The sequence below is a fragment of the Vigna umbellata genome, chromosome 8 (assembly GCF_029865625.1).
Source record: "Vigna umbellata cultivar VRB3 chromosome 8, Vumbellata_1.0, whole genome shotgun sequence".
Lineage (NCBI taxonomy): Eukaryota > Viridiplantae > Streptophyta > Magnoliopsida > Fabales > Fabaceae > Vigna > Vigna umbellata.
The window spans coordinates 40,498,432-40,510,807 of record NC_142172.1 but is presented as its reverse complement, the minus strand read 5'-3'; the positions used below and the strand labels follow the sequence as shown (position 1 = coordinate 40,510,807).

Genomic DNA, 12,376 nt, shown 5'->3' with positions numbered 1-12,376 from the left:
TTAACAATTTAACTTATCATTTTATAAAAGACTAGCTTTTTCCCTTAAAAAGAACTTGTTATTATAATTTAATGTTAAAGATGATTTATTATTTATTTTACGGTTTCATGAATGTTAAAGTTTATTTATTATCTTTTTCGTTAAATGTAAGCTTTTGATTCAAATGATTTAATTATTGTTGTTCGTTGCATCACTAGACTACGCGATCTTGAAATGGTAAGTATTCTGGTAATATCTCATGAACGTTGGAAAATTTGATCTGAGTTTTATTGTTAAATTATTGAAATAATAATTTTACTTTTTTTTTAAGATTTATATTTATTGGCGATCTTATATCATGAACAATTGCAAACATTTTAGTCCTTTTATGTACAATTGTTTTATCATAAATGGTACGGAATGCGCTATACGAAAATGGGGGAATCTTGCAATATTAAAAAGATGAAAGTTGTAGTTGCATTTTGAAAAAGTACACTTGGCGACGATGACGCGTACATAATTACGTATTTGGACAAAGATTAGCCCAAAATCTAGCGTATGTAGCAGTCAGTATAGAGTACACGCGACCCAGCAAGTAGCATATAAATAATTACCGTGTAACATTTTTGCTGCAGATAAGAAAATTTGAAAATAATAATAATTTTTTGATATTTTTCGGAGGCAACCAATTAGAGTGGGTCCCAGAGAGGGAAAAATTTCTTCTTGTGTTTTCTTATTCTTTTTGGACATTTTTTTTTCTTCTTCGTTCTTTCTTCTTCTCCTCGGCTTCACACAGTTCTCTCATTGCTTATTTTTCTTCCATTCAACAATTCTTCCATTCTTCATATCTCTCCTTTCTCTTGCTTACCCTCTTCTCTTTCCTAGAAAACGATTGCGACTTTGCCTATGTGGCTCGGTTTCTTTGACTCGTTCACACTAAATTCTTTGCTTATCTCTCAAAACAGTGCATTTTTGCGGGTTTAGGAGTTCGGATTCATTTGGAGGTCACATCCTTGTATTCGTTTTTGGGTTTGCTTTGACGGTAAGGTGTGCATTTCTTCATATTTTATTTTTTTTTTGTTTTAAAAATCAAATTTTGTGCACTTCTTTTAAGTCTTGATGGGAGTTGAAAATGGCAGTTTTCTCGATGAATCTCGGTCTAACATGGGAGATTTGATTGAAAACAGAAGATTTGATTGAGTGTTTTTTCTGATTTTGGTGGATCAGTCGTATGTGGATTTCCTTTTGTCTACAATATTGTTTCTACATTGAGCTTTGATTCATTTATTCATTACTGTTCGCATTGCTCGCCATTTTAAAAGTTCCAATTCGAGATTTTGTGTTCTCAACTCTTTGTCAATGCATTGTTTACAAATAAATCTACAACTGTAGTTCTTCATTCATTTCTGTGGGACTCTTGAATCTGAGCCATCTCGGTTGTTTCTACTAAATCTTTTGATCTTGTATGGAATGTTGGCTATTGTTTAGAAATTATTATCGCAAACATATCACCTTAATTGATAAGTTTTTTGGTGCACTGTCATACTATAAATATTTAATTTTTTCGCTCTCCCGATGGAAACCATGCTTTCTTGCCCGCAAGCTTTGTTTGATTCAACTTACTGCAAAACTGTTCTGTATTTCCTTTGTTTATTGCATCAATCCATACAACAAAAAAAAGGCCGATTTCTTACCTTAGGTGCTCTTCTTAAAATGATGTTTGATAATTTTCCTGTTTCCATGAAGTTGAACGTGTTCATATTTTACGAAGGGGCTTTCCCCCTCTTTCTCTCTGGAAATCTTTTTACTAAAATAAATTAATTAAGTCCAGGCAATTCTTTCTAATTTCTATGATTATTCTTTTATACTCTATGATAACAGTTAGGGACTTTAAACAGTTGGTTTTTATTCTAGGATTATATAAGAACTTTGATATTGAGTGCTATTGAGAATTTCAGCTTTTATTTATTTAGGTAGATATGCCTTTTCCTCTTTCTTTTCAATCTTTAAATTACATGTGACAATTTTAATTTACGTACACATTTTAATTTGCATATGTTGTTGATGACTATCATTTTTGTGAAAAGGAAAGTGAACTGAAATTGAATTTATGCATCTACATTCTTTTCTTTGGAGAATTTATTTTATTCTAGTTGGGCTTTATAGAGTAGGATTATGAATTAGTTCAACAAAGAGAAAAAAGAATGTCAAATCTCATTCAGTACTTATACTTTTGTTTGTACCAGAATTAGTGTTGGATCGGATGTGTATTATGTGCCATTATTGTGGTGCGGGCTTGTCAGAATCAAATTTTGACAATAAAAAAGAGGGTAATGAGAGTAGTCTAAAGTTCAATGCCAAAGTTTCCATTAGGCCTTGCAAATCCTGTGGAGAGAAGCTAGAGCGAGCAAATTCGAAGTGGCGTAGTAATAGTCCGTTTGAGACACCATATGTCAGTCCAACTACATCATTGCAAAGTACTGATAGCTGTGTCTCCACCTGCAGTAAATTACCATCCCTCTGTTTTCATCTATAATGCTGATGATGTTTGTCTTATATTGCAATATGGTTTTATATAACTGAGTTATTCTTGAATATCTGATATTTCAGGTGACTTTTCAGTTGATGTGAACTCATGTGACAGGTACTTAGCTACGTCCAAACAGAGTTGTGAATAAAATATTTAACTTAGCTGTGCTCAAATACCTGCTTTGTTTCTTGTGCTAGGAATAGTCAAGAAGAAAGTACAGTTGAAGGTGGTGTAGAAGATCTCGGTTATCAAGTGAATGGTTCACAAAAAGTAATGGAAAACTATTCCGAAGAAAGCAATAACAACAATGAGGGTTACACAGTGAGAGATGTGGAAATTGCACAAGGGCATAACCTTCAAGAAGAAAAAGCTTATCATTCTGAAGACCCTATTGAATCCTCTGTCGAGGAAACTGAATATTCTCTTCCAGATGATCTGGAAGTCCAAACTTGGGAACCTCCTGAGCCGGAGAACCCACAGGATGACATGGACAATAGTGTGACCTGTAATGACGATGATGAAGACCACGGCATGGGGATTGCAAACTTGGGTGAGCCAATTTCTATCAATAGTTCTGAGGATGAATTAAGTGGGACCTATAGGTTCAAAGAGGAAAAACTAAGAGCAATGGAAGAAATGATGAATGGCAAATTCAAGGCACTTGTTGGTCAGCTTCTTAAATCTGTAGGAGTTTCCCCTTCGGACGAAGGTGATAAGTGTTGGGTGGACATAGTTACATCTTTATCATGGGATGCCGCTTCTTTTTTGAAGCCTGATGCAGTAGGAGGTAGTACAATGAATCCTGATGGATATGTTAAAGTCAAGTGCATTGCTGCTGGTTCTCGTGGCCAAAGGTAAATGTAGTTTGTTCATTAAGAATTTTCTTTCTGACATTTCTATTTATTGTTTTTACATATACTCCCACTAACAGGTTATGGTGGAACTTTTACTTCAGAGAATTTTTGTTTCAAATTTGTTATGGTTATAGTTGGACTTATCAACAACTTAGTTGGACTTATGTTGTGAGTGTTTATGTGGCTGTTTGAGAGAGTTTATGAAAATACCTTATGACTTATCCAGAAGATGGTTTTGGCTGATCTTAATAAGTTCCAAAGGGTAGGTTTATGTGAAGCTTAAAAGACCAACCTCCAAATTCCAACAGGGCCAAAAATATAAAATGAGCACTGTGATTTTTTTTCTTCCTTAAAATTGAATACATTTTTTTATTCACTTCTTCACCCAAATTAATATAGATACTAATTCCTACATGGATACAAAATGTATATTTGTTGCTAATATTTTTTCTCTACATTTCTTTCTTTTCCACTAAAAATATATTTTACTTAAAATACATTTATATTTTTATCTGTGGCCAGTGATTTCTTTTACATGTCGTAAGTTTTTTGTTTCCTTCTAAAATGGTATGTAGTGATGAAATTTTATTATAGTATACTATTTTATATACTTATATTTATTTATACTCATGATAGCGATTTTTAAGTGTATATCATGATTTAATGATACATATACAATTTTAACACTTTAATCGAGTTTTTATTAAATATTTGATATTTTAAATTTTTGATACGTGTCTCTTAATTTTTTTTAAATTAATGAGACTTATGAAATGTTTTTAAAATTTAACTTTATCTTTTGATTCCCACATATAGTGCAATGCAAAAGAAGGAAATAGCAGAAAAAAACGATGAGTGAGAAATACAGAAAGGAAGACGTGAAAACTGAAAGAGAACTTAATGATGAACATGAAAGAGGTCACGTGACTGTTTTTAGTTTGGATAGTAGATTTAGGCCTAACGGTTACTATTCCACCGTCTCATCTCTTGTAATGAACTAGCGTATAAAATTAGCTTGCCATTTTGATTCATAATAGCAAATTTTAATGAAAATATTTTGTGCTGCAGTCAACTAATCAGAGGTTTGGTCTTCAAAAAACATGCTGCTCACAAGCATATGCCAACTAAGTATAAAAATCCTAGATTATTACTGATTAGCGGCGCACTTGGTCATTCTATTGATGGCCTGTCCTCATTTGACTCCATGGACCAGGTAACTTAATTAGATTACATTCTGTTATTCACATTCCATTCACTAGCTGATTGTTTCTTTACTTATAGGAGAAGGATGATCTGAAATCTAAAATGGATCGTATTGAAATGTGCCATCCAAATGTTATATTAGTGGAGAAAACTGTCTCTCGTGATATACAAGAGTCAATTTTGGCAAAGGGAATGACACTTGTGCTTGATATGAAGCTTCACCGTCTGGAAAGAGTTGCACGTTGTACTGGTTCACCAATTTTATCATGTGATAATTTGAATGGTCAAAAGCTAAGACACTGTGAGTTTATTTATTTTGAGAAGTTTGTGGAGGAACATGATGGGGTTGGTGAAGGAGGAAAGAAGCCCATCAAGACTTTGATGTTCATTGAGGGCTGTCCTACACGATTGGGCTGCACGGTATGCCATTATCTGTTGCTTGGAATCTCTGTTTTCTTATTTATTCTAGTTCTTAATCTTCCAAACTAAACTCCTTTTCTTTGGTGACATTGCAAATTTTTGTGTTTACTTTTACGTGCATTTATTTGAAAGTACACATGCTTGTATAGCTGATCATTTTGTCTCTTTAGCATGCCATGATAATGAAGCCTCAATTTGGATGGATACCATACTACCCTTACAGCTGTATATGTCAATATATTGAACAATGAAGTAGCACTTTTCACGTAATTGATACTGATTTTCACTTTGAAAGTATGAGATAGAAATGTGACGTAGAACCATTGGTGTATTTTGGCCTAGAGGGTCAAGACTCACAATGAGTATTCCACTTATATTCCTGGCCAATGCTGAACATCTTAACAAACCTTTCACACCTATGAGTAGTTAGATTTAAAATAAAACCATTCCTGTGCCTTCACATAATAAATTTGAACGCTTCCATAGATCTGTAAAATGCCTGAGGAGTATTGGCTGAGTGACTTTGGATGCAGGAAATTTCAAACAATGTTTGTTTCATTATTATCAGCATATTAGTAAGTTAAAAGGTGTTTATAATCCTTTATTTCTAAGATGCTCCTATAGGGTATTTATTGTCTAATCCGTGCTTAATTTATGTGTATCTCAACTATTATTGACCTTCATCTGTCATTATGAACATGAAATTGGCCTTTCTTCCCGTCTAGAGTTTTGGATGTTGTTAACTGCTACTTTGCCTGCCATTGCAGATTTTACTGAAAGGAACTCACAGTGATGAACTGAAGAGGATTAAATGTGTCTTGCGCTGTGCAGTTGTCATGGCATATCACCTAATTCTTGAAACTTCATTTCTTGTTGATCAGAAAGCTATGTTTTCTACCGTTCCATCTTCGAGTGTCACAGATATCTTGCCAACCAATAAAGATTCCTGTGATTCAGCATCGACTAATTCAAGTATTCCGTCTCTTGAGTATTCTGGTGAAAATGGAATAGTTAGTACTGATATTGTTATATGCAATGGACTTCAAGAAAAAAATACAAATGGAAACAACTTAGTAGAGGAGTTTTCTCCATTCTCTTGTGAACCATATAATCCTGCTGTCTTTTCTGGGTTCTCAGCTATTTCATCTTCTCTTAAGAAAGTTATGGGGGATAGTTTTCCCTTTGCTTCTTCTGCTCCTTATCAATCTTTATCAGCATACTTTGGCTTCAATGGAAGGAAGCCTGATGGTCAGGTTGATGAGTCAATTTCTGTTTTAAACTCTCCAGAGGCTGATGGAATTACCATGATGGAAGGAAAAAATCATTCTAATGAAGTGAAGTCACTTAATGATGAGCAATCCCTGACTTCCCCCGTGTACATAGATTCCAGTGACAATATAAGTAAAGACGGCCATAATGATAGAAAAGAACTCCAAAGTAAAGATGATATCAATTCAGTATTGGATTCTCAGAGTATTTTGGTCTTGATGTCTAGCCGGAATGCCTTAAGAGGCACTGTATGCAAGCAAAGTCATTTTTCCCATATTATGTTCTACAACAATTTTGATATTCCACTGGGAAAGTTTCTTCAGGACAACTTGCTCAATCAGGTTTTCATTGCTTTTTCTCTCTTCCTCTACTTTATTTAGTGACTATTGGTAATCATATGATACAGAGCGTGATTCTGAATCATTTGATAAAGGTATAGTTACATTACAGCTAGCTAAATAGTATGTAGGTACTGAAGTTTCAATATGCAATATCATTCTTGTGTGTATTTTCTCTGTAAAACAAGGTTGGACTAGGTTTTTGTTCTAATTGATTGTTATTGTTTTATATACAGACAAGACTTTGTGATGCCTGTCAAGAATTGCCAGATGCTCACTTTTATTATTATGCTCATCACAATAAACAGCTTACAATACAAGTTAAACGGTTGCCCCTGGAAAAACGTTTGCCTGGGGAGGCAGAAGGGAAAATTTGGATGTGGAGCCGTTGTCGAAAATGCAGTTCTGGTTCTACAAAGAGAGTGTTGATATCTACCACTGCCCGTAGTCTATCATTTGGAAAATTTTTGGAACTTGGCCTTTCTCGCTATTCTTCTAGCAGAAAATTGAGTTGTGGCCATTCTCTTGATAGGGATTTTCTCTATTTCTTTGGGTAAAATTATCTATATATTCCTTTTTCATAGTATAATCGGCTTTGTACTTGTTTTGGTTTATCTTTAACATGTTCAATATTTGTTTTAGAGAAACAGATGTATTGTTTGACATGTCACCTTCACTTCTAAGGTCTGATGATTATGAATTAGGCTATTAAGTAAAATTTAGTTTATTTTCTTTTTGTGCTGATACAAATTTGAAGTGCCACCCAAGTACTTTTAAGATTTAGGAATGTTCCTTAATGTAAGGTGCTTTTTTTTGTGTTGTGCTCAGTAGTATAGACTCCATGATTTGTGACTTGATAAACTCAAGGAGGGTTTTATTGATGCTGGGTTTCGTTTTGTCGTTCCTTATCATGCAGATTAGGTCACATGGTTGCTATGTTCAGATATTCTTCTGTCACCACATACACTGTGTCTATGCCTCCTCAGAAACTGGAGTTCAATGGTGCAATGAGACAAGAGTGGCTTTTAAAAGAGACTAAGAATGTATGCTTCCTATTAGGCTATTTTTATATAGATATTTCTTTCTTTCGTTTGTAGGGGCTGAAATATAATATACATAAGTTGAGAAAAGTTTTGCTCTTAATTCTCATACATTACCTGCATATAAAGTATCTTTAATTTTCTTTGTTTTAAGGTGTATATGAAAGGCATATCATTATTCAGAGAAGTTGCAAACTGTTTGAAGACAATACAATTTGATGGCCTTGGAGGATCAATTAGAGATTTCTCTGAGGTTGAGAAGATGTTAAAGCAAGAGCAAGAAGAGTTTGAGGTTAGCTTTCTGTTTTGAAATGATTGAGACATTTCTTTTTACATGGAACCAACTCAAGTCCTAATTTTAATGTGTTTATACGAGTTGTCTCTTTTCTAGCTATAACCTTAAATTTGGATTTGTATTTGTTTAATTTGATATGCTAGAATGCATTAACAATAGTGATAATAATACATAAAATGGAAGTTTTAGTCTGTGATGGTATTAGCGCAATAAAAGTCTGAAGTTTGATATTGCTGTTACTATAGCTCTAACCAAAGTTTCATTGCCAATGCAAAATTTAGTTTTTTGTTTAATGTGGACAGGTTTAATTTATTGCTAGTGATACATTAGTTTTGGATTTTCATTTCAAGTTTTGCTCCGGATGGAAGCCTTACATATTGTGATTACTATGGTGAATATTAATTTCCTCGGACTTCTTGTGTTCTGATAACAGGAAAATGTCAAGACTGCCATTGCTAAAAAAGGGGATCCAGACCAGGCTTCCTTCAAACTTCTCACTTTGAACCGGTTAATGTGGGATCTTTTGATTCAATCTTATGTGTGGGCTCAACGGTTGTACCCATTACGCTCACTTGATAGCTTAAGACTTGAATCTGATGTCTCTGAGAAAGTTAGTCAAGATGGGGATATAGAAATTACGTTTGACACACCTGTTCAAGTACATGAACTACCAATAAAGGAAATTCCAATTGGAGGACCTCTTCTGGACTGTAATGAACAAGATGATCCATCTAACACACAGGATGTGAAAGTACCTGTTGTTGATGATTTGATATCAAGGAGATCTTCTGACCAAAAGTTGAAATTGAGTCTGGATGTTTCCACTCAGTTACCAGATCATCTTGAAGTACGCAAGAATTCTCCAGTTTCTACAGATATTCCAGCTAATCATCCAGTTGCAGATTTGAAGCTATTAAGTAAAAGTGCTTCCAATTCACCAGTTTCCAACTTGCTGGATTTAAATGATTGGTTCTGGAAACCATTTACCGACATTCGGCAGATAGGCATAAGGGAATTCCAGAAAAGATTATTGCCAAAATTTGAATCTGTAAGCAGCTCCGTTGCTGAATATATACCCACAGCCAATCAATTAATCACCGATGAAGGTACACGGTTGCATATCCCTCTCAAGACTGACAATCATGTTGTGTCTGACTTCGAGGTGAACCCTCAAGTATTATTGCTTGTGCACTGGCCTTATTGAAAGATACATATGAGGTATCAGAAATTGATGATGAGGACGATAGAAATGAAACTGGTATAACTTCAAATTCATCAGAAAGTTTGCATAGCTTGACTAATGGTACCTTAACTTCTTTACAATCATTTTCAAGGAGTTCTTCAGATTCTGAGTCTGTACATTCTGCAGCAAGCAGTTCAGAAGAGTCACGGGCCTCTCGTGCTACAGAAAACCATAGCATAGAGATTGCTATGGGTGGTGCAAAATCACTTGGCAGGGAAAAATATTCAGTGATATGTCATTATTTCAAGCAGTTTCGTGAACTTAGAAACTGGTGTTGCCCATCCGAGCTTGATTTTATTGCTTCATTAAGCCGCTGTAGGAATTGGGATGCCAAAGGTGGAAAAAGCAAGTCCTATTTTGCAAAAACACTTGATGACAGATTCATCATAAAGGAAATAAAGAAGACAGAACTTGATTCATTTTTGGGGTTTTCTTCTTTGTATTTCAAACACATGAGAGAGTCATTTGAGTCTGGAAGTCAAACTTGTCTTGCAAAAGTCTTGGGGATCTATCAGGTTGGTGAGCTGTTTGCGCATCTTTTTCTTTTCCATTGGCTAACTTTTTCACCAAATTGTTAAATTTCAGTCTCTATTTACGTTTTTTTTTTTTACTTTTAGTTCCTACATTTAACAAAGTATTGTAGTCCCTCAACAGGGATCTTGCTTTGCCTAGTTCTTTTGGGATTAAAGCTGAAATAAAAGCAAGTACACAGGGGAACTAAAGCAAAAGAAAGCCGTATATAATTAAAATAGTGTTACATTTTCTAGCTTCATGGAATTTTAAGCATGTCAATCTGAATGCAGGTTACTAAAAGACATGTCAAAAGTGGAAAAGAGGTTAAATATGACCTCATGGTGATGGAAAATCTTACCTACAATCGAAATATTACTCGCCAGTATGATCTTAAAGGTGCTCTTTTTGCCCGGTACAATTCTGCTGCTGATGGTGATGGAGATGTTCTTTTGGATCAGAACTTTGTGAATGACATGAACTCTTCCCCATTATATGTCAGTCATAAAGCAAAGCGTGTTCTTCAACGCGCTGTTTGGAATGACACTTCTTTTCTGAATGTAAGTCTGCATTGCAAGCATTTTGCCTATAAGCTTAACTTTTCTGATTGAATTGTAGTATTTCTCTGAACTAATTTCTTGGGTTAATACATGGAGTATATGTTAGGATTCCAAATGAGTTTGGTCACATTAAGTAGGAATGAGCAACATATAAGAAATAAGATCCACATATCCATTGTCTTAAGGTTAATACATGGAGTATCTTGATTTTATTATATGGAATGTTCATAACTTATTGGCGTTGAACCTTCCCCAAGTTTTCCTTAATGAAAACCCAATAGTATATTTGGTAGCACAATTCATTTGAATGTGATCCATATTTTCAAATTATGGGAATTCTTATAATTCCTCCCTAGTTCTCCATACTAAATGCCCCTGCAATCCATCGTGGTATTTGTTCCTAAATTCTTCATAAAAAGCATATATATCATGCCATTACGTTACCCTTATTCTTGAATTTGTTTTTGTTTTGGACTTCTTTTCCTGATTATCTGACATTGTTTATTTCATTGTTTGCTCAATATGCAGTCAATCAATGTGATGGATTACTCCTTGCTTGTTGGAGTAGATTCTCAGAAGCGCGAGCTAGTCTGCGGGATCATTGATTATCTCAGGCAATATACATGGGACAAGCATCTTGAGACATGGATGAAGTCATCACTTGTTGTGCCAAGAAATGTGTTGCCAACTGTAATCTCTCCTAAAGAATACAAAAAGAGGTTCAGAAAGTTTATGTCTACATATTTTTTTAGTATTCCAGATCACTGGTGTTCTCAGAAATCTTCCAATCCTTGCAAACTTTGTTGCTCAGGGGAAGAAGATGATGATCATCCTTCCCCAGAAAAGCCCTAGTACAAGAGTGACGAGTGCTTTCTCTGTCCAAATCTATTGATTTCTTTCCAAAATATATATACAAATTTGAGAATTTATGCAAGTAGTTAGCAATGTATATAGACAATCAAATATTGATTGTAAACCTAGCCCTGCTATTCTGCATTTTTTAGCGAATTTCTAGGGATGCTGTCATTTACAGGTCCATCCTCTCCCTGTAAGAGAAAAGTAAATTTTTGTAAAGCCTATGGTAAATGTAAAGGTTTATTTAATCAATGAAGAGAGCTTGCCTTTGCAATCTTGGTTTTTGCTTCTTTACATATTACAATGAAACCACATTCTTTACGAATTATTATTACTACTTGAATGAACAGCCCTGCTACTAGACTCGTCAATTTGACCGCTTTAATATGGTTTGGGCCTGATCCACGTGGGTTGGGGTCAGAAAAATCCACAGGGGCAAAAAGCCCTCATAGAAAAAGTCCATAAAGTCAAAATATCTATAAAAACCCTGTGGGTTAGGGTCAACCTATGGATCTTTTTTGTAGAATTTTTTTATATTTTAAATACAAGAAAAAATGTAATTAATTCTAATTTGTTGCAAGTCTAAGTGTTATAATTTCTAAAAATGATCCAATTATATTTGATAGACCAAAATTATCTAATTATCTTTTTTATTATATAAAATAAATATCTATTTTTCGTACTTAAATTCTATAAATAATCTTGTTGAATATATAAAACTATATATTGAATTTAAATTTTATGATAATAATATTTCTTTTTTCTAGAAGTTCTAATCTTCGACAACAATTCTATTTTTTCACATACACTGTCACACATATAATAATCCAGATTTCTTGTGCCAAAAATTAGACAAATAATTAATTTGGCCCAAAATACAAACAATAAAAAAATAATGTAAAAAAACAGAAATTCAAAGATAACTCATGTTAAAAGACAAAGGTATAGAAAACTCCAATAATTTAAGTGACTACTAATTAAATTCTTTCAATTTATTTTATACTTTCCAAAAAAAAATTGTCATAAGAATTATCTTATATCATTAGCAAAGCAAATAAAGAAAAGCATTTTTACAAGCCAAACTAAGACTAGAAATCATCAAATTCATATTAGAGATCTTTATTTGAATTACAACTTATCATTTACTAAAAAAATGTATTTATAGAAAATAATTATATCTATCATCCATGAAACTCATATTGCAATGAATATAAATAATTTTTATTAATTTTATAAATAATTTTTGTTATAAATAATTATTTTAGTTTATCAAAATAATA

The 12,376-nt window shown here is 33.7% G+C and overlaps 2 protein-coding genes across 4 annotated transcripts; both read left to right on the top strand.

Annotated features, from left to right (window-relative positions):
* The first annotated feature begins 761 nt into the window (after nt 1-761).
* On the top strand, nt 762-11,370 carry LOC124821633 (putative 1-phosphatidylinositol-3-phosphate 5-kinase FAB1D). Of its 3 annotated transcripts, none has more exons than XM_088095921.1 (13): nt 762-1,021; nt 2,226-2,483; nt 2,590-2,623; nt 2,713-3,363; nt 4,432-4,576; nt 4,645-4,986; nt 5,754-6,596; nt 6,830-7,146; nt 7,510-7,636; nt 7,788-7,925; nt 8,362-9,686; nt 9,975-10,241; nt 10,770-11,370. In XM_088095921.1, exons 11-13 carry the CDS (start codon nt 9,360-9,362, stop codon nt 11,091-11,093), a joined length of 918 nt encoding a protein of 305 aa, XP_087952047.1. In that variant the 5' UTR covers nt 762-1,021; nt 2,226-2,483; nt 2,590-2,623; nt 2,713-3,363; nt 4,432-4,576; nt 4,645-4,986; nt 5,754-6,596; nt 6,830-7,146; nt 7,510-7,636; nt 7,788-7,925; nt 8,362-9,359; the 3' UTR covers nt 11,094-11,370. The 3 variants fall into 3 exon arrangements, with proteins under 3 accessions (XP_087952047.1, XP_087952045.1, XP_087952046.1); XM_088095919.1 differs by having other exon boundaries at nt 2,707-3,363; XM_088095920.1 differs by having other exon boundaries at nt 762-1,026; nt 2,707-3,363.
* Nucleotides 2,252-9,132, top strand: LOC148194681 (putative 1-phosphatidylinositol-3-phosphate 5-kinase FAB1D). The gene is made up of 11 exons (XM_088097264.1): nt 2,252-2,483; nt 2,590-2,623; nt 2,707-3,363; nt 4,432-4,576; nt 4,645-4,986; nt 5,754-6,596; nt 6,830-7,146; nt 7,236-7,277; nt 7,510-7,636; nt 7,788-7,925; nt 8,362-9,132. The coding sequence occupies exons 1-11, from the start codon at nt 2,252-2,254 to the stop codon at nt 9,130-9,132; spliced, it is 3,648 nt and encodes a 1,215-aa protein (XP_087953390.1).
* Nucleotides 11,371-12,376: the final 1,006 nt, after the last annotated feature.

Excerpts from the sequence above, each read along its gene's own strand:
- LOC148194681 (XM_088097264.1), top strand. The coding sequence starts at position 2,252 with ATGTGCCATTATTGTGGTGCGGGCTTGTCAGAATCAAATTTTGACAAT. Across the intron at positions 4,577-4,644 it reads CATTTGACTCCATGGACCAG|GAGAAGGATGATCTGAAATC; the intron begins GTAACTTAATTA and ends CTTTACTTATAG. Across the intron at positions 7,147-7,235 it reads GATTTTCTCTATTTCTTTGG|AGAAACAGATGTATTGTTTG; the intron begins GTAAAATTATCT and ends TATTTGTTTTAG.
- LOC124821633 (XM_088095921.1), top strand. The coding sequence starts at position 9,360 with ATGGGTGGTGCAAAATCACTTGGCAGGGAAAAATATTCAGTGATATGT. Across the intron at positions 9,687-9,974 it reads AAGTCTTGGGGATCTATCAG|GTTACTAAAAGACATGTCAA; the intron begins GTTGGTGAGCTG and ends ATCTGAATGCAG. Across the intron at positions 10,242-10,769 it reads ATGACACTTCTTTTCTGAAT|TCAATCAATGTGATGGATTA; the intron begins GTAAGTCTGCAT and ends CTCAATATGCAG.